We start from the raw sequence: 23331 nt of genomic DNA on the forward strand, positions 1-23331 counted from the left end.
AAGACTAGTTGCTTTCACTGCCGGGGGCCTGGGTTCGATCCCTGGTTGGGGAACTAAGATTCTGCAAGCTGTGCGGCGTGGCCAAAAAAAAAAAAAAGAAAAGGTGAGGGGATTCTGTGTGAGTAGAAATATATGTGTATTTATTATCGTGACTATATATTATATCATATATGTGGGTCTCCGACCCCAGCTCTTGGCGCAATGCACCTAAAGCCCTGGTAATTTCCTAAGTGCTAAGGGCACGCGGATTATCTTTCGTGCTAATATTTGGTCCTCGACCCCGGTTCCTGACGCAGAGCTCCTAAATCTCTTGGAATTTCCGGGGCGATAGTCACCCAGGCGACTCTGGGTGGGGACTGGTCACCAGAAAGACCAGGCCACGTTAGAAGCTGGGAACGTGCAGCCCATCCCCCATCCTCCTGGAAGGGAAGAGGGCCTGGGAATGGGGTTATTGATCCATCACGGCTTCGTGAGGAAGCCTCCAGAAAAAGCCCCAAAGGGCAGGGCTTGGGGAGCTTCTGGGTTGTGACCACCCCAATGGGGACGGAAGCGCCTGTGCTTGGGACCGTTGCAGACCTCACCCTGTGTATCTCTCTGTTGGCTGCTGATCTGTGTCCTTTCATGTTCTTTATTATATAATAGACTGGTAAGTGTTAGTGTTTCCCTGAGTTCTGTGAGCTGTTCTAATGAGTAATCGAGGAGGAGGTCGTGGGAAGTTACACAGAAGCTGTGGGTAACCCAGGGACCTACCACTTGTGATTGGTATCTGAAGTGGGGGGCAGTCTCGTGGGACTGAGCCCTCAACCTGTGGGATCTCCAGGTAAACAGTGTCAGAATTGAGTTAAATTCAGTAGGATGGCCAGCTGGTGTCACCGAGAATTGCTCGGCGCGGGAGGAAAAAACCCTGGGAGGGTGTGTGGGTCTGAGGGGAGGGTGGGACCAGCAGTGTCAGATGCTGCTGCAGACGCTAGGGGACCAGGATGGGGTGAGGGGTGGCTCTTTGGTGACCTTGACGAGTGCGGTGAGGACACAAGCAAGCCTGAGTGGGCTGAGGAGAGGCTGTGTGTGGATGGGGGAGGGACACAGATGCCAATTTCGGGGAGTTTCTCTGTCGAGGGGGTAGGGAGAAGAGCGCTGCGTGGGGTCCTGGGAGGGATTATGAGACGGGAGATGGCCCAGTATGTCTGGTCTGGGGTGGGCGGTGGGAGGTAGAGGGAAGACTGCTGGGGAGGTGACAGTGAGAGGGGAGGAGGGATGGTCCCCGGCAGGAGAGAGAGGACCTGCACTGGGGGGGGTCCTGCTCACGTGCAAGGTGGCCCAGCTGGCGAGGCTGGGTGGCCTGGGGATGGATGCAGTTACGTTCATCTGTGAACGAAGAGGGCAGGGAGGTGTAAGAAGATGGGACAGGTCCCTGCCGGTGTGAAATAGGAACTGCCTTGGGAAAGGGCATGGGATTCCTGGGGGTCTACAGCCCCCAGATCTCTGCCCATATATGTACAGAAAGCCCCACTCAGGTGCTTGCAGCGGAGGAACTGGGGACATGCTCGGGTCTAAGCCTGGACCCCTACCTCTTCTCCTGGATACAGTCCAGGTGGACACACGCTTGCTTAGCTATGGACGATGACGGTCCCTGAGTTTCTATGAAGATTCTACAAAGGGGGTTAGAGGACTGCCCTCCAGGGAGAGCTGGGGCTCGGGGACCTTGGACCTGCTTGTCTGGCAAATGCACTGTTCCACTCAGATGGAATATTCTTTGGGGAGGCCTGGTGGACATTTGGGAGAGGTGCTGAAGTTCCCTGAGCCATCCCTAGCCTCCGCCTGGCTAGTAAGAGAGCAAAAGACCAGTCGCAATTGGAAGGAGACCACCGCACTGCATACAGTTGTCAAAGGACCCAGATTATATATATAAAGAATATATAGGGGCTTCCCTGGTGGCGCAGTGGTTGAGAGTCCACCTGCCGATGTAGGGGACACGGGTTCGAGCCCCGGTCCAGAAAGATCCCACGTGCCGCAGAGCGGCTGGGCCCGTGAGCCATGGCTGCTGAGCCTGCGCGAGCAAAAAAAAAAAAAAAGAATATATAAAGCACATCGGTTAGACAGAGGGTACAAGGGTACAAAAGGAAAATGGGCAAAAGATTCGAAGAGGCACTTGGCAAAGAGGATGCCCACGTGGCAAATGGCTAGTAAACCAAAAGAAGTCTCACAAATTAAATCCACAGTGGACTACCATTGCCCACCCTGCAGAATGGCTACAGCGAAAAGGACAGGAGGCCCCTCGCACTGGTGAAGACCTAGAGCACATGGAACTCTCATTCTTTCTGATGGGAGCTACACTGACGTAACCACTTTGGAAACTGCTCCTAGAGCTGAACCTATTCATAGCCCATGACCCAGCGATTCCATTCCCAGGTGTGCGCTCAGATATGGACCAGAATGTTCATTGCGACACTACCTGTAATACCTCAAAGTGGAAATGACCCAAACGTCCACAGGAGAAGGATGGATAAATAAATGTTGACTCAGCCACCCAGCAATGGGAACAAACAAGGGCCTGCGTTATCAGCATGGGCGGATCTCTCCAACATGATGGTAGCGCAGGAAGCCAGGAAGAAAAGAGCTCACACTGTATGATTCCATCAACGTAAAAAGTCCAAAAAGAGGAGAAAAGGATGCAGCATTAGAAGTCCAGGGAGTGGTTGTGAATATCTTGGGAAGGTTACTAGGGGGCTTCTGGGGTGCTGGTGATACTCGGTTGACCCGGGTGCTGGTTATAGGCGTGTTAAGTTGAAAAACTGACCCACCTGCACCCTTGGGATTTCTGCATTTTCTGTATATATGTGGTATTTCAGTTAAAAAAAAAAAAAGATTAAAAACCAAAAAGCAGCCTGCTTCACTCTACTGGGTGTGGAGCTTGGGTTGCTGGTCCAGTGTTGACATAGAACTAGCCCAGCACAGTCCTGGCATCCGTCAGTATCCAGCCACTGGTGCCACTGCTCTAACCACATTCTCCTCGCCCCCGTCCCATAGTCTTCCAGGCAACTCCACGCTGCCAGTTATCCGGCCCCGACAGTGCCTTTGTCGCTGACCCCTGTCTTCCTCTTACATCCCACATTCAATCCAGGAGTGAGGCCAGCTCTGCCTTCAGGGTAGATCCGGAAGCCAGACCCTCCTCACGCTCTCTGGTCCTGGTCCCTCTGCTTCTCAGCTGCAGAGACACCTGGTCCTCCTTCCTCACTCCCCTTGGGGTTTCCTCCCGACAGCAGGAGAGGTGATCTTTCTAAAACACAAATCTGGACTTCCCTGGAGGTCCACTGCAGGGGGCGCCGGTTGGATCCCTGGTCGGGGAACTAAGATCCCGCATGCTGCACAGTGCGGCCAAAGAAAAATTTAAAACTAAACCACAAATCTGATCATACACTTGGTTCTTCTGTTATTTGTCTCCAAAGTTGGCAGGTTACATGGGGGAAATAACCCAAGCTCCTTCCCAGGGCTCCCCAGGCCCTGCGGGATTCAGCCTCTTCTCTCCCCTGCTTCCTTGGACTCCAGCCTCAAGAGTGCGTTCCCAGCTCAAGATGCTCCATTTCTTCTGCTTGCGCGCTCCTCTTCCAGACCCCGCAAGGCTCCACTCCACCATCCAGCCCCTCTGTGAGTGTAAGCCCCACTCTCTCAGCCCCAGTGAAACCCTGCACCTTCCCTTGCCGCTGCTTTGCCTGGGGTCCACCAGGGGCCCAGCCTGTGTCTCTCACACCCCCGCTACCTTGCCCCTCCTTTGGGCACTTCTTGAGTCCACGGTCGCCAGAGCACTCCAACTTCTCCCTCCTCCAGCTCAGCCCAAGAAGGTGAATCCCTGGCCCCCTGGTTGGCCAGGTTGGGGGCCTCCATCAGGACTGGGGTGAGGCACAAGTCACTTCTTTCCCCAAATGGGCCTGCGTTTAAAAATGATTTACTTTTTCCAAAAATAAAAAGTCAGGGACTTCCCTGGTGGCGCAGTGGTTAAGAATCTGCCTGCCAATGAAGGGGACACGGGTTTGATCCCTGGTCCAGGAAGATCCCATATGCCGTGGAGCAACTAAGCCCTTGAGCCATAACTACTGAGCCCGTGTGCCACAACAACTGAAGCCCACACGCCTAGAGCCCGTGCTCCACAGCAAGAGAAGCCACTGCAGTGAGAAGCCTGCCCACTGCAACGAAGAGTAGCCCCCGCTCGCCGCAACTAGAGAAAGCCTGTGTGCAGCGACGAAGACCCAACGCAGCCAAAATATAAATAAATTAATTTTTTAAAAAAGTCAACCAGGTGGTTTTATTTATTTATTTTATTTATTTATTTTTGTCTGGGTTGGGTCTTCATTGCTGCACACAGGCTTTCTCTAGCTGCGGCGAGCGGGGGGTTCTCTTCATTGTGGTGCACGGGCTTCTCATTGCGGTGGCTTCTCTTGCTGCAGAGCACGGGCTCTAGGCATGTGGGCTTCAGTAGTTGTGGCTCGCGGGCTCAGTAGTTGTGGCATGCAGGCTCTAGAGCACAGGCTCAGTAGTTGTGGTGCACGGGCTTAGTTGCTCTGCGGCATGTGGGATCTTCTCAGACCAGGGCTCGAACCTGTGTCCCCTGCATTGGCAGATGGATTCTGAACTACTGCACCACCAGGGAAGCCCAACCAGATGGTTTTAATATTAGTTTTTCTGCTTCTCTGTGTGTTCTAATTTTCTACAAGGATCATCAGTTACATACATAATTTAAAATAAAGCATCATTTCAAAGTCCATTCTCTTTGATTCAATATTTGCACTTCTGGGAAAACAGCTCAAAGAAATAATCGTACATAAACAAAAAGACTTGTACAGGAAGAACAAGATTCAGATTCAAGGCTCCCCTTGAAGACCCTTCCTCACCCACCCTCCCACACACCCTCCTCCAGAGGGGAGACTGAGGCCCCAGAGCAGGGGGTCTGCGCTGCAGCATCCGCCGTCGGGAACTGAACTGAAAGCGGTGGGCATGGCTGGTCTACACTGACACCAGCTGCCGTCCTTTTATGTGTTTGCCAGACACTGCGCTCAACGCCCTTCATGATTTAATGAGCGCTTCCCACGGTTCTGCAAGGACAGCCACTCTTAGTGTCCCCCTATTTCGGGTGAGGAGTGTGAAACGCAGCACGCACAGGTAACCTGCCGTGAAGGGCCGGAGCTGGCACTCGGAGCAGGCTGAGTCCCCCAGTGTGGCTTGTCCAACCAGTCCTCACGCCGCTGGGTACCACCAAGCAGCCCTACCCCCTTCCTCCGCATTAACAGAGTCCTGGCGCCAGGGATGAACAGTGATGGGGCCTAGCCAGTCATACCAGCCCCCTCTTCTTTTGCCAGTGATGGGTCCAGGGTGACCCTGAGACCCAGGCCTGCCGAAGAAATGTAAGGGGAGTGTCTCTGTAGGCTTCTGAGAAGTTCAAGGAGAAATACGTTTTGCTTGCACCACATTTCCTCTTACTCAGTGCACTGTCATTGCATGAGGGTGTGATGCTCGGAGCTGTGGCAACCATGTTGTGCCCCTGAGAAGCAGCATCTTCAGCACTAGAGTAACTAAAAGTCTGGATTTGATTTCTCAGGTTGCAAGACTTTCAGCACTAAAACTGGCAAAGTCTTAGGCAACAGGATGATTGGTCACCCTAAACTGGTGACATGGAAGGACAGAAAGAACTTGGGCCCTTACCAATACCCTTGAGCTGTTAACCAACCCTGGAACCTTAACCTCTGGATTTTCTTATTATATAAACAATGACTGTTGTAAAAGAGGCTACAAGGATGTATTGTATAACACGGGGAATATAGCCAATATTTTATAATAAATGTAAATGGAGTATAACCTTTAAAATTGTATTAAAAAAAGATAAAAATATTTTTAAAGAAAACAAACAAAACCCCCACAGTGATTGTCTTTATGACTTAAATCTGTTTTGTTACTTGTGGCTGAAATCACAGGCCTGAGCTTTGCACACCTTCCATCCTTTTATGCTGTCCCATGCACTGTGCCCCCTGACCCCATGTCTGCCATCCATCGCTCTGCATTCACCCTGTCAGGCCTCCTTCTAGTGCCACCTCCTTCCTGAAGGCTTCCTGAGCTTCTCCTCAACCAGCTGCAAACTCCCTCACCTTTGCTTGGAGGCATTTTGCTTTACTCCTTTTTTCTGACATTTCTTGCTCTCTGCCTGCATCGCAGCTAACTGGGCGCTCACTGTTTCTCTTTTTACTTTTGCTCCCTCTGCCTTCCCTTCCCACACAAACTACAAGCCCCTGGGAGAGGGACACAGACAGAATGACTTTCTCAATCTTCCCTCCACTGCAGTCTCAGCACACCACACGAGAGCGGACCAAACATGGTCTTGGTTTAACGATCCAGGGATCCAGGCTGGAGTGTCTTCTCTGGGCCTGCAAGTGAGGCCAGGCCTGACCTGCCTGGTTTTATTCCTGGGCCAGGGGGTCACTGCACCCTCAGCCCATTTCCAGGCCCCAGGGCCACCCTGCAGCTCGAGAATGGGCCAGTCCTCTCCGCCCTGTGGCTGACTCAGCTCCTTATCACCTGTCCAGCCCCAGGCCCTCTTCCTGCAGGGTACTGTTTCTTCCCTCTAGAGACTCCAGCGTTTCTCCTCTGGCTGCTCCCAGCAGCCCCGTGGCCCTGGCAAACGTGTCCCTCCCTGTCCTTTGTTTTCCAGACTCTGACTTTCTCAAAGCCGCACCCCGACTTTGCCCAGCCCTGCATCAGGAGGTGTGCAGGTAGGAGCCCCTCCCCAGGTCACTTCATGGACAGCTGTTCAGGTTGTGATTCAGACCCTGCTGCCAGGAAGACAGAGTGGCGCTGTTGGGAACAGCCCCGGGCCTTGTCCTGCCCGTTTGTAGTGACCGCAGGCCACTCCCATCCCCTCTCACCTGAATCCTATTTAAGGTCCTCTAATTAGATGGGGGTGGGGGTGCGTGTTTGGGCCAACGCCCCCCGTGCAGTGCAGCAGCTTCACGATGGGCCGAGAGAAGGACTGGGGTCAGCAGACTCACGTCAGGCTGGGCACGGGGTCCTGAGCCGGGTGGGGGATGAGACAGCCAAGCAGACCTTTCTGGGGTACTTGCTCCTCCTCTAGGGAATTGGTGCTGGAAGGGGAGGTGGCCTGGGCTTGGAGGCGATGCTGCTGGGCCATGGTGGGACGGGAGCCAGTGGGCTTCCAGGAAGGAAAGCTAAAGATACCCCCTTCCCGGCATGGCTGGAACGCTGAGAGGACAGGGATCCAGTTCCTGTCCTGTTGTCACTGGGGGACAGGGGGTGGTGACCAGGAGGGCGCTGCAGCAGCTGTGCTGGGCCGGGCGCAGCTGGGAGCTGGCGCCCAGGACCGGGCATCCATTGGCTGAGCCTCTGGGCTGGTGGGCGAGGTCAGGGCAGGGCCAGCGTGTTACTGGAAGCCCGGCAGCTCTGTCTGTCTTTCTGCCAAGCTGCCCACTGCATTCTTTGGCCTCCTGTTTCTAGGCGGTCTCTGTACAGGTCTTGGCCCTGGCCTGCCTTGAGCCTGGTACCATGGTGCCCATGTTTGGGGTCACTCGATCTCTTATTTGGGGCAGTAGTTGAGATGGGCAGGATGGTATGGGGGAAGCTGGGCTCCTGTGGGGCAAGGATCCCCTTTCCCCTGTGCTGTTCTGAAAGCTCAAGGGACCTGGGGGAGGGGACCTCTGTGTGTGCGCTGCATTGAAACCAGGGATCAGAGGCCTACGTCTGTCTGAGTATCCCAGGGTGTGTAGGTGAGTGTGAAGGGCGTGGGCGTGGCCTGTCTCCTCTGTGGGGATGCCCCGAGGGGTGCAATGTGCACCATCTTCCCAGAGGTCAGCCTTCGTATATTAGACTCAGGATCTGCGTCTGTCGAGGGGAGGGGCGGTTGACGTCTGGCTGCCTAGTCCGCTACCGGTCGGCCCCGAGGGACAGCTGCCCTCGGAGTTTGTTCCAGAACATCTTCAGGACTCCCGGATTGTGGGATCCTGTGTCCCAGGGTGTTGGCGTCCTCCTCCCGCTGCCCTGGGACCGTGAAGTCAGGGAGGAGCAAAGGTTTGGACGTGGCAGCCAGTTTCGTGCGGTCTGGTTGTTGCGGCATGGACACCGAGATCGATGCCTGGGGTTTTTTTGTTTTCGTTTAATATTTTTTATTGTGGTAAAATATACATAACGTAAGATTTGCCATTTTAACCACTTTTACGTGTCCAGGAGCATAAAGCACATTCATGTTGTTGTGCCGCCATCACCACCATCCATCTCCAGAGCCCTTTCTTCTTGCGCAGCTGAAACTCTACCCATCGACACTACGTCCCCGTCCTCCCTCCCCACGGGCCCCCGGCAACCTCCAGTCTACCTTCTGTCTCTGTGGAGTTGATTATTCTAAATACCCCATATTAAGTAGAATCCTACAGTAGTTGTCCTTTTGTTGGCTTACTTCACTGATCATAATGTCTTCAAGGTCATCCATGTCGTCGCATGAATCAGAATTTCCTTCCTCTTTTAAGATTCCACTGGACTAAGGGTGCCCCGTGTGGATGGGGTACGTTTTGTTTATCTATTCGTGCATCTGTGGGTGCTCGGGTTGCTCTCACCTTTTGGCTCCTGTGGGACGCCTGGATGTTAATCCTGGCACCAAGTGGCAGTGGGGACCTGGGCACATGACAGGACGCCTCTGGACGTTCCATCCATGACATGGGATCTGTACCAGTTCCAGCCTCTTAGTTCTCATGGTGGATGAGGTCATACACGGGAAGCAGTGAGCAAAGTCCTCCAGAGGTCAGCCTTCATACTAGATTCGGAACCTGCAACTCTGTGGGGAGGGAGTGAAGTGGCAACTTTACCTCTCACGGCCGGTCCACAGGGAGTGGGAATAACCCTGCCCATGGGGCTGTGGTGAGGATGCATGGGTGGCACTCGGTGGGGCTCGGTGGGACTCAGCCCGGGCAGTGAGCCCAGAGGGTGTGGCAGAAGTGGCCCTCCCGGGCTCTGTAGGGGACACCTCAGCTTTTCCTCACTTCTGCGCCCTCTCCTATATCATTCCTCAGGGCTCCCCAGCCAGCCTTCAGGAATCCTCTTGTGGGGCACCTTAGGTCTACCTGACCTACGTGACCAGGAGATTATCCTGTTCTCTGCCCTGGGATTCCAGGCCCACAAGCTTTCTTCCCTGCTCAAATCTGGCCTCAGTGCTCCTGCTGGGCCCTCTCCTTGAAGTAGGCAGATCTTTTCCAGGACCTTGAGCCCAGGGCCTTCTAGTGGGCAGAGGAGATCTGAACATCCAGCTGGCTGTAAGTGTGCTGGCCGCCCTCCTCCTTCCACCAGGGGCCTCCCTGCTGCAGCCAGGTTGGGCTGGCCCCAAAGAAGACAGCAGGATGGCTCCAGGAAGACTGTGCAGCCAGAGATGTGAGCCTGAACTCCCCGGATCAATGCGGGGAAGGCTGGCCAGCAGTGTCAGAGCCTGGGTCTCGGATTGCCTTGGGCAGGGCTTCCAACCCTCTCCCAGCCTCAGCCCCACACCCCCTTCCAGGCACTGACCTCCCCAGACCATTTCCTTCCCTCTTTCCTCCCTTGAGTCCCAGCTCCATCCAGGGAGGGGGCCCTGGGTGCAGGAGCCTTGATCCGACCACCTGAGGACATCAGGGTGGAGTCTTCCCCAGTCTCCACCCCACTCACCTAGGGACCTCTGAGCCTCAGTTTCCTCACTGGATCATGCGGCTGGAGGGCACCCAGCATGGGAGTCATTCAGGGTTAAATGGGAGAGCGCTGTAGAGGGCCACCCACGGCAGCACGCAATAGATGTTAACCCCCCTCTCCCCTCCCCAGTTCCCCTGTCTCTACACGGAGGGAGAGATAAGCTGACCTGCACGGAGAGTGGTGAGACAGAAGCTCAGAGAAGGGAGTTACCAGCCAGGACCACGCAGCAAAGAGGGGTGGCCCGGATGGGGTACCCGCCCCTTGCCCCTCCCCTGGCAGGGCTCCAGTTCCCTGGCGGGGACCACGTCCCTATTCGGCGAAGCAAGACTGGGAGCTGTGATTTTCTTCCCTGAATCAGCTCATTCCCTGAACTGCTTCAGGAAGGAGCCGGGGGTGGCCTCACACTTTAGGGCATTGGGATGTGCTCTAGCTTTTCAAGTGCCTGGGTCTTCCTCCCATAGCCCTCTCCAAGCCCCCACCAGCCCCTGTCCCTACTGCCATCCCTCGTATGGTGGCCAGTCTCCAAGATGGCCCCAGTGATACCGTTTCCTGGTATTCACACCCCCAGTAGCCACTCCCACACTGAGTCAGGCCAATCTATGTGACCGATAGAATACAACAAAGTGGAAGCGTGTGATTTCCAGAGCAAGGTTGTAAAGCGTAGCCTCTTCTTTTGGCTCACTTGCTCTTGGGGAAGCCAGTCACCATTCCATGAGGATGCTCAAACTACCCCATGGAGAAGCTCCCGGGAAGAAGAACTGAGGCTCTAGCTCCAGGCTGTAAGATGGTGTCTTAAATAATATACGGTAATCGCAGGAGCGAGATCCTATCCCCTTTACCGTATTCTGTTGGTGGGAAGCTAGTCCTGGGTTTTGCGCACACTCACAAAGAGGAGACTATACACAAATGTGATGCTCTGGGGTCACCTTAGCGTGTGTCCACAGATGCTGTTGGGGGTTTTCTCCTGCCAGAGTCTTGCTGGCTCTGGAGAGGGAGAGGGTGTCTGCCTCCCAACACAGGTGTTCTGATTTCAGGCCAGTATGGCTGGTTTCTCAATAATGAGGCTTTTCTCCCTGGTGAGATGGCACGGTCTCATTTGTGTCATGCTTATTCTTTTGATTAACGCAGCTCTAACCCAACTCCTACAAAGTAATAACTCTCGTATCATATAACAACCGAGCTTACTATGTGCCTAATTAGGTAACTTAATTCATTATCTTATATAAGTATCACAACAACCATACGAGCATGTATTATTTTGTCATTGACTGTATGTCCTGAGGCACAGAATATACGCGAAACGCCCAGGGTCATGTAACTAACAGCTATTAGGACTGTGTGAAGCCAACTTACACTGGCTTAAGCAGTTAGAAGAGGGTTGTGTTATTGGTTCCCACGAGAAACATGCACAGGATGAGAGCTGGGCTTCAGGCACCACTGGATCCAGATTCGCCAGTGGTGTCACCTAAACCCTGTCTCTCTCCATCTCTCCATTCTGCTGGCTTCACTCACGGGCAGGCTCTCACTAGCGGTGACAAAAATGGCTGCAGCAGCTCTGGGTAAAGTCCAGACTGGCCGTGGGGCTGCTTGGGTCTTGTCCCCATGCTGGGACCAGCAAGGGTGTGCATGTTCTGACGGGGCCATCCTGGGTCACTCCCCACTCCAGGGGATGGGGGAGGTCAGCCCCATCAATGAGCCGCAAAGACCAAGAATGGTGGAGAAATGCCTACTGGGGGCCTTTTACCGAAAGAAGGGGAAGGGGCGCTGGGCAGACAAAGGCAGTGGATGGCCAGTCTGGGGACAGAACTGGGTTCCAAGCCAGTTCCGCCTGACTCCAGGGTCATATGCTGTCAGTTCCTGAGCCTCCCATGCCACCTCCATGACTGGGAGTAGGGATGAGGTGCCAGGTGTGGCTGGGATGCTGCCCCAGGGAGCCGGGTCTCAGTAGGGGGAGGGGACTGCCAGGTGCCACAGGGGGAGGGGGCCATGAGGAGCCTTTGCAGAAGCGTGGGACATGGGCGGGGCACTGCTTTCTCTCTGCTGGGGGGAATACGGCAGGTCACTCCGAACACAAAGCCGGCAGGTGGCTGTTACTAGCTTTCCCATGACCACCGGTTACCATTTTGGGGTGCATTTGGGATGATTTGTACTCAGTGTTTTAATCCTCACAACAGCCCTAGGAGGAAAGGAAATGTCACCATCCCCACTGAACAGGAAGAAGGCTGAGGCTCTGGGAGGTGGAATCAGCCCCTCACGGTCCCACTGGTCCCAGATTCATGCTGCCTCATCCCCTCACTCAGAGGAGAGACCGAGGCCCAGGAAGGGGTCGATCGCAGAGCTTTCTCCCTGCGTCCTGGGCACCTCGCCTCACCTTGGGTCTCCTTTGTTTGTTTAGCTGACATTGTATTTTGAATAGGTCATCTATTCGTATGGTTCACAACTCGGATGTGAAAAGGGTTGGCTGAATAATGGCCACACCGAATCCCAGACACCTGTGACTATGTTACCTTAGTGAGCAAAAGGGACTTCGCAGGTGTGATTAAGTTTAAGGACCTTGGGGGCTTCCCTGGTGGCGCAGTGGTTAAGCATCCGCCTGCCAACGCAGGGGACACGGGTTCGAGCCCTGGGCTGGGAAGATCCCACATGCCGCAGAGCAACTAAGCCCGTGCCACAACTACTGAGCCTGTGGTCTAGAGCCCATGAGCCACAGCCACTGAAGCCCACGTGCCTACAGCCCGTGCTCCGCAACAAGAGAAGCCACCGCAATGAGAAGCCTGCGCACTGCAACAAAGAGTAGCCCCCGCTCACTGCAACTAGAGAAAGCCCGAGCGCAGCAACAAAGACCCAGCGCAGCCAAAAATAAATAAGTAGATTTTTTCTTTTTCTTTTTTTTTGCGGTACGCGGGCCTCTCACTGTTGCGGCCTCTCCCGTTGCGGAGCACAGGCTCTGGACGCGCAGGCTCAGCGGCCATGGCTCACGGGCCCAGACGCTCCGCGGCATGTGGGATCTTCCCGGACTGGGGCACGAACCCGTGTCCCCTGCATCGGCAGGCGGACTCTCAACCACTGTGCCACCAGGGAAGCCCAATAGATTTATTTTTTTAAAAAAAGTTTAAGGACCTTGGGATGGAAGGTGATCCTGGATCATCTGGGTGGATGTAAATGTAATCACAAGGGTCCTTATAAGTGGGAGGCACGAGGTCAGGGAGAGATGAGAAGACGCTGTCTAATGGCTTTGAAGATGGTGAAGGAGTGTCTTAGCTCGGGCTGCCATCATAAAGACTGCCCACCCTCATGACTTCATGTAACCCTGATCACTTCCCAAAGACCCCACCTCCAGATACCATCACATTGGAGGTTAGGGCTTCAACATATGAATTTTTGGGGGGACACAAACATTCAGTCTATAACAAAGGGGCCGTGAGCCAAGAAATATAGGCAGCCTCTAAAAGCCGGAAAATGCAAGGAAACAGGTTCTCCCCTAGGGCCTCTAGGAGGAGCACAGCCCTATGGACTCAGCTTAGACTTCTGGCCTCCAGAACTGTAAGATAATAAATTTATATTGTTTGAAGCCGCTAATTTGTTACAGCAGACAAAAGAAATGAATACATCCCCCCCCATTCCCCCGCCACCTACTGCCCCTCCCAGAAGCAAACAGTTGGTTTTGAATGTTTCATGCATATACAAACACACACACACACACACACACACACACACACACCACACACACACACACACACTTCCTTCCCCCACAAACCGTAGAATACTATACACCCTCCTCAGGGCAAGCCTGTCCTCCGGGTCACTGATTTGGATACAGCCCCCTCCTCCCACAAATACTTAGTGCAGGCCAGGTACTGTGCCAGGCCAGGGATGGGAGACACCCGACACACTGCCCTCGAGGGGAGGTTGAGGCACCAAACACAGCCGGCAAGGGCTGGGGGAGGGGAGGGTGAGAGTAACGCCTCCTACTTGCTGTTCAGAATCCACATCTGGCCAGGGACTTGGGGCTGGGGGATGCCGAGCCGTGCACAGGGTCATGCATGGGGTCCTTGCGGTGGTGACACGGTGGTGACACTACTCAGCATCTCGACTGGTGGCAGACACAGGTGATAGGATTATATCAACCAGACCCACACCCAAGGTGGACAAATTGCATGAAGGCCAGTGTGCTGGGTGTGATATTATACGGAGCTTTGAAAAGTGTTACCATTGGGGGAACTGAGCAAAGAGATCTTTCTGTTACTGCTTACAACTGCCTGTGAGTCTACATTGATCTCAATACAAATTTCCATTCAAAGAATTTATTTTTGGTGCCAAACTTGGGCTTAGGGGCTTCTCCCCTGTGCTCCTGGCCGCCCAGGCTCGAAAGGGGAGCTCCCCCCCCCAGTCGGAGCTCCTTCATGGAATCTCCAGGTTTAGCCTGTGTCTCACCCACCAGGGGCACTCAGCAAAGGTGGGGTGAGGGACTGAATGACTGCATGAATGGATGGGTGAATGAATGTGTGAAGTGAATCTGTGAATGAATGCATGCATGCAGGCATGAATGGATGAATGAATGAATGCATGCGTGAATCTGAATGAATGCATGAATGGATGCACTCCAGGCAGGATGAAGAAGACAGGAAGGCTTAGGGCAGGAGGGTAACCCTGCTTGGACCTTGGAGCAGGACAGCGCCTCGAAAAGCCTGCCCACATGCCTGGCCTGAGACCAGGGTCCCCTTCAAAGGAACCCTGCCTGCAACTAACATCAAGGGACTCAAGTCCTCAGTCTGCCACTTCCAGACACCCTGAGGTGAATTCACAGCAACACTTCTTACTATGCCATCGCAAACACCCCCAAACCTCCCCAGCCCCAGGCTCCTGATCCTGCTGAGGATACCGGGGGGTCTCCCCTCCACACTGCCATCCGTGTGAAGCAGGACCCTGAGCCTGGTGGGGGCTAAGGCGGTTGGGGGCTCAGATCCAGGTTTCCTCCCAGATCTAGGCCTCTTTCCCCATCCAGGTGAGCAGAGAGCCACCGGGGGCGGGGGGGGGGGGGGGGGGGGGGGGGGGGAGGGGCGATCCTGTGCAGGGCTGAGCAGCCTTAGGGATCTTACTCTGACTTTGCTGCCTGGCCCCATGAGAACCCCACTTTCTGTCTTGTGGGAAACCAGGGGCTGACACAGGTGGCCTGGTAAGAGCAGGAGCCCCGCCCCCTGCCCCTTGCTCCTTCGTGCTTGAAGTCCCAAAGTTAGCCCGGGGGGGGGGGGGGGGGGGGGGGGGAAAGGCCCTGCAGCCCCCTCCTCTGTTCCCCTGTCAGACCTCCCCAGCAGCGTGGGTGCCATCCCTGCGCCTTCCCAAAGGTCTTCCACCCCACCTTCCTCCTCTCCCTCCTTCTCTCCCGCTCCCCACCAGCCTCTCAAATCAGGAGTGGGGGCCGGTGAGCTGAGCTGAAGCCCGTCTCGGGCACTTCCCGCAGCCCGAGCTGAGCTGATCCGAGGGCACCTGGGCCTCCTTGCCCCGCACCCCGTCATTCCTAGCCTTCCAGAACCGCGAGCCTCTGCGTTAGGAAGGCAACTCGGAGGCCCCTAACCCTTGACTAGAGCAATCCCTGCTCGCCTTCTTTTAAGGAGTTTTTTTCCAAGGGAATAATTTGCTGATCACTCGAACCCCTTAAAAAAAGCGAGGGGGGGGGAGAGAATAGTTCTAGTGCAGGGGGAGGAGCCGGCTGGTTCAACTGCAGGTCAGCGGACCTGGCCCGCGAGGCCTGCGCTCGGATTTGTTCTGTAGCAATAAAAGCGGCGATTTCTGAGGGCTCGGCCGGCACGGTCCTGGGCCCTTGCACAGCTGATGCTCACACGGCTTTGGGGTGGGGCTGACTGACACTCTCATTTTAAAGACAGGCAAGGAGGCGAGAAGACCTGCCCACCAAGAAACGAGTATGGGAGGCACCCTTGCAGCTGCGCGCGGCGGGAGGCGAGCCGGGCGCGCATTGATCGCTGGTGTAGACGTAGGCTCTCTGCGCACCCGCGCCCGGCCGGCTGTCGGGAACTCGAGCCGGCTCCGCGCGTGCTTCCTGGAAACGTGCTCGCTGGCGAGGAGCTGCTCGGTGACTGCAGCCCTGGGCCGCCTCGCCCGAGGGCCGGGCTGGGCACCGCGGCGCCCGCGGGCTGCCGCCCCCGCAGGGCCGCCCGGGGCGTGGGTCAGCCCCGGTGGATCCGGCGCGCCGCCGGGCGGGCGGGAGGGAGGCGGAGGGGGACCCGCCGGGGAAGCCGTGGGGCGGTATCTCAGCTGCTGAGAGGCGAGCCCGCCTCCTTTCCGGGTAAACTTGCGGCCGCGCCGAGGGGGGTGGTGCCGCGCCGGCAGGGGGCGGGGCCGGCCGTAGCCGCGTCCCGCGATGTTGCAGGTGGGCCGGGGCCCCGTGATGGGCCGGCTGGGCCGGTCTCCCGACGCAGTAAGAACCCCCTACCCGCTGCCTCCCAACCAGAACCGCTTGGCACACCTTCAGGCACAGAATGTTTATTGGCCACCTACTATGCGTGAGTCCCCGGGTGCAGCCGACGGGGGTGGGGGGCTGTTTCTCCCCTTCAGGAAAATGTTCCAGTTTGTGGGTTTATCTGTAAAGCATAGGCACCCTATTACTGGGTTTATATATCATGTACCCACAAAAGTTGAACGTTTCAAAGGATGAGATAAAGAGTAGAAATAGAGAGGTTGTGTTTCTTTCCATATGCCAATGGCTTGTCTTGCACATGCCCCGCCTTCCGAGACCTGGGCTTATTCTAGTGGCTGCATCTGGGCTGGACCTGGAGTTGGAGAAAACACCCCCACTCTCACCCTGATCCTCCCATTGGGATCTATATCATCCTGCCCCACCAGGCCCAAGGCTGAGGTGTCTTTGGGGCTCTGGATCCCACTCAGTGGAGGGTAGCAGATGACAGGCTGGTATACTGGGAGGTGCTCTGAGGTCTGGGTTCAAATCTTGCATCTGCTGCTTCCTGGCTTAGTGACCTCGGGCCTCCCTAAGCCTCAGTGCCCTCTTCTGTAAACCTGAGGGGGCAGCATCTCCCCCCTGCCTAGCAGAATGCCTGGGTTGCAGGCTGCCCCCTGACTTAGCTCTGCTGCCAGATGGTCACCCCTGAGCCACCCTAAATGGCAAGGCAGCTAGAAGCACATCCCAAGGGGCCAGACAAGGATATGTAGATTCAGACTGAAGGAATTTATTGTGTGTCTAGCTTAGGGTATGGTTCTGGTAAAGGGTGACTCTTAGTAAAAACCTGTGTCACCAAACTGAAGGGCTTCAGGGGAGAGGAAGGGTTCAAGGAGGAGTTGATGAGAGAGAAGAACGAGGAACCAAAGAGTCAGTCAGTTAGTCAACAAACATGAACTGAGCGTCGGCTCTGTGCTGGGCACTGTTCTGGGCAGTGGACAGTCAGGGTGCTCACTCAGCAGCCTGGGATCCCTAGAAACTCAGGGTGTCCCCACCAGGGAGCATCGGAGCCACCTTCAGGCCAGGGCTGAGGGGCCCCCAGGAGCTGGGGGAAAGCCAGGCCCAGAGCTGAGGTGTGGTCCCCCTGGGCGGAGAGTGACTCAGGCCCCGCCCAGCCTCCCCACCTCCTGGGTTTGGTTTGTTTAAGAACAAATTAGTCACGGAGCAGGCAGCTTTCCCGAAAATAAAATGAGAATCCCCAGGAAACAGGGAAAATTGAAGGCAGGCGGGTGAGTCAGCACGTGCTGCCCCCAGGGCTCCACTTTCCAAAAGGCTGCGCCCTCTTCCTCTGCCCCCTCCGCCCCTCCCTGTCCCCCCTCCGGGGACACTGACTTTAACCTCCCGTCTCAGCACGTTCTCTGCCACCACGAGGCTCCCCCTTGTTTTTCTCCTTCTCCCTTACTTTCCTCTTGTCCTCTCCCGACTCTCCCCTCCTGTTCTGCTGCCTCGCCTCCCTCGCCGAGGCTGTGGCCCCACGCATGCGCACTCACGCATTGATCGCCTTCCATCCTTCGGCCCCCGTTTGCATCGTTCGTACGTTCATAAGTTCCATTCGTGTTTACAGAGCACCTGCCAGGTCCGGGTGTCGTGGGCGGGAGGGAAGACGAGCAGAGAAAGAGAGAAAGCCTCCCCCGCCCCCAAGCTTGTGGGGAAAGGAGACTCCTGCTCGCAGACCTGAGAAGATGTTACGGGACACTCCATCCTCCCCCCCCCCCCCACCCCCGCTCCTCCAGTCACTCCCTCCGCTGGGACTGACAGAGCTGGGCCCCCAACCAATTGCTTGAGGACTTCATTCCGAGCTCTCTGTCCCTGCCTCCCTCCCCATCAGAGTACAGGGCCACAGGCTGAGTGGGTGTCTGGGGAGGCCCAACCAAGCCGGGCAGGAGACCGTGGGGGGGGGGCTTTCTCGCCCACTCTTCCTCCTTGTGCCCAGAGCCCGGATGATGACGAGCTGGGCTGTGTTTTGAATCTGAGGGATGGAATCTCATGGCCACCTGTTCCCTGTCCCCCCATCCTGAGCCTCCTGTGGGAGGAGGAGGCCAGACCTCAGCTTTGGGCAGGACTCTGTGGCATGCCCCCTCCAACCCAAACCTCTGGGGGCAGCAGGGAAGGTTCCAGGCTGAGGAAGGGGATGGCATAGGGGAGCCAGGCCCCTGTGCACTTGGCCTCTCAGGACAGTGCCAGCCTGCTGTGGCCTGGGGTCCGTCTGGTCAGAGCAGGTGAGACCCCTCCGTTAAGACAAGTCCCTGAGGGGCCAGGGGCCCTGTGGCTCCCCACATGGCCAGGGCCCTTCGATTCAGTCTCCTCCCACCCCCCTCCCCACCTCCCAGATGGAATTGGTGCGGGACCCCTGGGGCCACCGTCTTCCCAGACCCCTCTCACTAGCCCCTCAGGAGCAGGGAGTCGGCCGGGCACGGGCTTGGGTCACGGGGGTCACGGGGCTGGGCCGGGGTCTCCTGGCTCTCTGGTCACTGTCCAATCTCTGTCAGCCGCTCTCGATGAATAATTTAGTTGTTCGAATTACAGTAAAGAGCTATTCAGCTTCCCTTCCCAAATCGTTAAGAGCTGATACAAGATGCCTCTGCTCCTTCTAAGGAAAGTCCCTTTGCCAGTGAAGCTGAGCCTTGTGGGCAGGGATCTCCCCCTCCCCCCAGTCATTCACCAGTATTGGACAGGGACAGGGGATTGGCTTTTGTTTTTTGTCATCTCAGCTGCAAAAAATGGATTGTAGCCTAAGATGCCAGTTCCTGGGAGCAGGAGAGTGCCACTGTCCTGAGGGGTGAGGCGGGTGCTGTTTTGGAAGGAGCCTTGGGGAGCTAACGTTGACCCCAAGTCACAAGTGCAGGCCCCTGGAGGGGATTCGAGATGCAAGGAGCATTGCAGGAGCCTGGGAGGAAGGAGCATGGGGCGTGAAACCAACTGGATGGTGCAAGAGTGTGTGTGTGTGTGCACGTGCGTGCGTGCATGTGCAGGCACACGTGAACGTGTGCACGTGTCTATGTGTGTATGTTGCACCCATGACCGTGCATTGCATGTGCACAGGTGGGCGCGTGTGCACTCCTGTGCACACCGTGCGTGCGTTATGTACACGTGTGTGCGTGCACCTGTGTGGGTGTATGCACGTTCTTGGAGGGCGAGCGTGCAGCTGGAACTGGATGGGGGCTGGCAGCACTGGGGCGGCTCTCGGGCGTTTCCAGAGCTGGGAGAGTTGGGTGGGGAATCTGGGTGGGGCTGGGCTCCAGCGACCCAGTCAGGTGACTTGCAGGCAGGCAGGGGAGGGGCTTTAGGAAGTTCGGAGAGAGGGAGGGAGGAGTGGGAAAGGGCCAGGCCGGGGACCTTGGCTGGGAGGTGCTGTGAAGAGTGAGGCAACATCTAGGGACTTGAGTGTTCCGGTTCCCCGGCCAAGGATGGCGGGAGGTGGGGCTCCCCCGGGTGATGGAGCCCACTGGGTACGGCGCAGAGGAGAGGGCGGGAGACCTGGCCTGGAGCCTCGGCCCTGCCGATGGAGGCCTCCCAGCGCCTGGGGAGGGCTTGCTGCCCGGGACGGGGCGGTGGGGGGTGGGGTGGGGTGGTGGCGAGGCCAGGAGGGCTGAGGTCACAGGTTCCGCTCCTTGCAGCTGTGCTGCTGAGGAGGCCGGAGGAGAAGGGAGCCTCTGAAGTCAGGCCCGGAGGCAGGCTCAGCCCGAGCAGCAGGAATCCCTGCCTCCAGCCAGCTCTCCCCGTCTAACCAGAGGACTCTGCTCTCCTGCAGCCCTGTCGCAGGAATGGACCTGCATTTCCCACGACTCACCCCCACCCCAGTCCCTTTGCCTGCAGCAAAGACGACTGAGACTACTGAGGGTCAGGGCTTGATAGAGTCACTCTAACTGGTCCCAGATACTCAGGGGAGGAGGTGGCCTGGGGTCTAGTCCTCAGGCAGCTACCCAGGGGCCCCACCTCTGGAAGGGAGCTCAGAGACAAATGTACAAAGGTGGCTTCCTGAGGAGGCCTGACCCTGGTTTGCAGGTCTGTGTGGGGTGAGGGGAGACCCCAGGAGGAATCCATCTCTCCCGCGCACTCCAATGAAAGGCCAGCTCCCAACGCCACGCAGAGGAGAAGCACCTCCACCCAACCTCGTGGGCTTGTACCACTCTTCCCGCCTAAGCCCAATCTTGCAGCCCCCAAGTGCATTGGGGTGGCAGAAGGCAGCACTCTCCCCCAGCTAGATGGTTTGCCCCATAGATACCCAGGGTACCCTGAGAGTCCCCCATGGTCCCAGCCTCCTAAGGGGATCCTTGAACATTCATGCCCTTCTGCCCTCATCCGAAGGCCATGTGACCTCGGCATCCCCTGGCCAGATGTGGGCCCACACCAGGCCCCTGGGACAGCCCTCCATCTGCTGTGTCAGCATCCCTCCAGCTCTGGCTGAGCAGGAGTGGAGAGAGGTAGAGGGAATACCCCCCGGGCCTTACTGGGCCCCCCTGGAATAAGAACAGCAGCTTCTGATACCCTCCCCATCCCTCCCTCCCTGAGCCCTGAGCCCTGAGCCCAGTCTTGGCCTCCTGAGAGAGGAAGGCATAGTCGAGCTCCACAGAAGGAGAGAGTTCTCCCAGTTTCCTTGGGAAGGATAGGGAATGTTCTGATTTCCAAGCCTTCCCATGGCCCCATGGGCAGCTCCTTGCTTCCTGGCGATAGGACTAGGGAGCTCTCTCCCCCTCCCTCTTCCCCCCCCCACCCCTCCCCAGCAGGCTGGTGCAGGTTGGCACCTGGCTGGTGGCAGCTGAGCAGAGCCTACCCACCCTCAGCTCTTGTCCTCTCCTGGGTGGGATACGGTGGGTGGGTCATCTCTGTGGCCTCCCTCCTCCTACTGCCAACCTGCAGTCTCTCCATCGCTCCACTCCATCCCCAGTGGGCTTCTCCCGGGGCCCAGAAAGTTCTTCTTTCTCTCACCCCCTGGCCTTTGAACATGTTTTCCCCGAGGCCAGGGGTCAGCAAACTTTTTCTGAAAAGGGCCAGGTGGTCCTTATTTGCGTCTCTGCCATTGTAGCGTGAAAAGCAGACACAGAGAATTAACAAACCAATGCGTGTGGCTGTGTTCAAATGAAACTGTACTGGACATTGAAATTTGAATTTCATATAATTTTCACATGTCATGAAATAGTATTCTTTTGGTTTGTTTTTCAACTGTTTAAAAATGTAGAAACATTCTTTGTTCATGGGCTGAACCAAAACAGGTGGCAAGTTGGATTTGGCCTGTGGGCTAGAGTTTGCTGCCCCCCTGTTCTAGGCTGCCCCCTTGGCTAAATCCTCCTCAGGCCACAGCTCACACATCCCTTCCCTGACCAGGTGGGAACATCCGGTTGGACATACCCACAATGCCCTGCGCTACTTCTTTCCTAATAGACAGCCCAGCACTGAGCCTGGCACACAGTAGGTACTCAACGAGTGTTTGACAATTAAGCGTGCTTCCTACATATTGTCTCTTTTTTTTTTTTTTTTTTTTTTTTTTCATATTGTCTCTTTTGATCTTCACAACATCTGAGTGAGGCATAGCTATTATCTCCATTTTTTTTTTATTATCTCCATTTTATAGACAAGGTAACTGAAGCCCAGAGAGGTTAAGTAACCTGTCAAGGGTCACCCAGCTAGCTGGGACAGAGGAGGAATTGAGCCTGCAGACTGCTTCCTGGGTGACCGGGCAGCAGGGGCCTAGTCCTGGGCCTCTTGTCCTGAAGCTAGGCTTCTAGAAGGTGTGGCCAGGCTTCTCGAGACATCAGGGAGCCCAGCCTGCCTTTCACCTTTGGCACCAGGCTTGCTCGGCAGCTGGGGGAGGCTCCGAACAGCCTCTGTCCTCCCAGAGGCCCCTGTCCTTCCGTATGGTGGCATTCTCTGTGACTCGATTCTGGGCTTCCTTCTCAGGGCTAGACCCAGGAACAACGGATCCCATTCCGTAGTCACCCGTCGCCCCTCCTCAGCCTCCCATCTGAGCCACCTGTGCGTAACACAGCCTGCAACAGCTGTCCTCCCCTCCCCACCAGCTGTGGACACGTCCCCACTGGCCAAGGCCTCTACTCGGCCTCCAGCCCAGTCCTTATTGCCAAGTGTTAATCTCCCCATGTATCAAAGGGGGATGATTACCATGACACCTTCCAGTCCCATCGTCAGCCTGGGAATTGGGGCGCATTCCTGGGCGGGCCAGGCTGGATAAACATGTGGTCCAGCTGTGGCCTGCTTTCCCATCATGGGACATCAAGGGAGGTTTCTGAGGTTGAGGGCAGGAAGGTACGGGCCCCTCCTTTGGACTGGCAGGCCCTGACCCCAGGACCACTGCAGCTCAGCTCTCCCTTCTAGCTCTTTCCCACAGAACCTTCTGGCCTCAGGGATTCCCGTCACCTCGGCCAGAGTTCATCAGACATTCCCCCATCCGCCCCCTCCCCTCTCCCCTGGAGAGAGGCAAGGAGGAGAGGGGCTGGAGGAGGAGAAGGCTGGGATTCCGGTGATGGGGGTGTAGTGAGGCAGCAGGGTCTTGGGAGAGGTCAGCTTGCTGGTAGCCACAGTGTAGATCCCGCAGTGGACATCACGGCTTTGGGGGCAGTGAGATGACAAGGGGAGTGAGTGCAGAAGAAGGGGCTGGGGGGCCAGGCAGAGGAATTCTGAGGAACCAGATCCCTTAGGAGAAGCCCGAAGCTCTCTTCCCATTCTCCCCCCTCCTTCCCCGTAACTACAGCCTGAAATGCCCAGGGTCTCCAGCCAGAGAGAGAGAGGACATGGCTATGCTGGGCCCCCCGGGGGCCTCACTCTACTGCCAAAGCAGTCCTCTGCTCTCAGCTGTGCTGGAAACCATCTGCCAACGGCCACCAGGAAGATGGGGATGTGGTTCCTAGGCCGGGGCAGGAGCAAGGTTGAAGACCTAGGGAGGAAGGAAGGAGGTGGGGGAAGAGAGAGAGAGAGAGAGGGAAGGAGGGAGGGAGGGAGAGAAAGATGGCGAGAGAGGGGATGGAAGAAAATAAAGAGGGATGAAAGGAGCGAGGAAGGAAGGAGAGAAGGAGGGGGGCCGTGAGTAGCCTCCCCACTTTGCGGTGGTCCCTGGGAGGCCGCTGGGCTGGGAGGCCCCTGGGCGTGTACGTGCTTATTTATTTGCTCTTCCGCGGTATTTATCCCACGTGTGCTTATTTATC

At 56.4% G+C, this 23331-nt stretch overlaps 1 protein-coding gene across 1 annotated transcript; it reads left to right on the forward strand.

The window, feature by feature from the left end:
• Positions 1–6995: 6995 nt before the first annotated feature.
• LOC113606696 (nascent polypeptide-associated complex subunit alpha, muscle-specific form-like) lies at positions 6996–21634 on the forward strand. Its single transcript, XM_027081368.1, has 3 exons — positions 6996–7017; positions 15584–16223; positions 20180–21634. Exons 1-3 carry the CDS (start codon positions 6996–6998, stop codon positions 20580–20582), a joined length of 1065 nt encoding a protein of 354 aa, XP_026937169.1. The 3' UTR covers positions 20583–21634.
• Positions 21635–23331: the final 1697 nt, after the last annotated feature.

This window comes from Aethalodelphis obliquidens, unplaced genomic scaffold (genome assembly GCF_003676395.1).
Source record: "Aethalodelphis obliquidens isolate GAN/ISIS:26980383/991018 unplaced genomic scaffold, ASM367639v1 scaffold44, whole genome shotgun sequence".
In the NCBI taxonomy this organism is placed as follows: Eukaryota; Metazoa; Chordata; class Mammalia; order Artiodactyla; family Delphinidae; genus Aethalodelphis; species Aethalodelphis obliquidens.

What these genes read in the sequence shown, in the direction of transcription:
- LOC113606696 (XM_027081368.1), top strand. Translation starts at nt 6,996, where the DNA reads ATGGGCCGAGAGAAGGACTGGG. An exon ending in GGGCCGAGAGAAGGACTGGG is followed by an intron (nt 7,018 to 15,583) that starts GTCAGCAGACTC and finishes CTCATTTTAAAG; the next exon opens with ACAGGCAAGGAGGCGAGAAG. An exon ending in TTATTGGCCACCTACTATGC is followed by an intron (nt 16,224 to 20,179) that starts GTGAGTCCCCGG and finishes CCTGGTTTGCAG; the next exon opens with GTCTGTGTGGGGTGAGGGGA.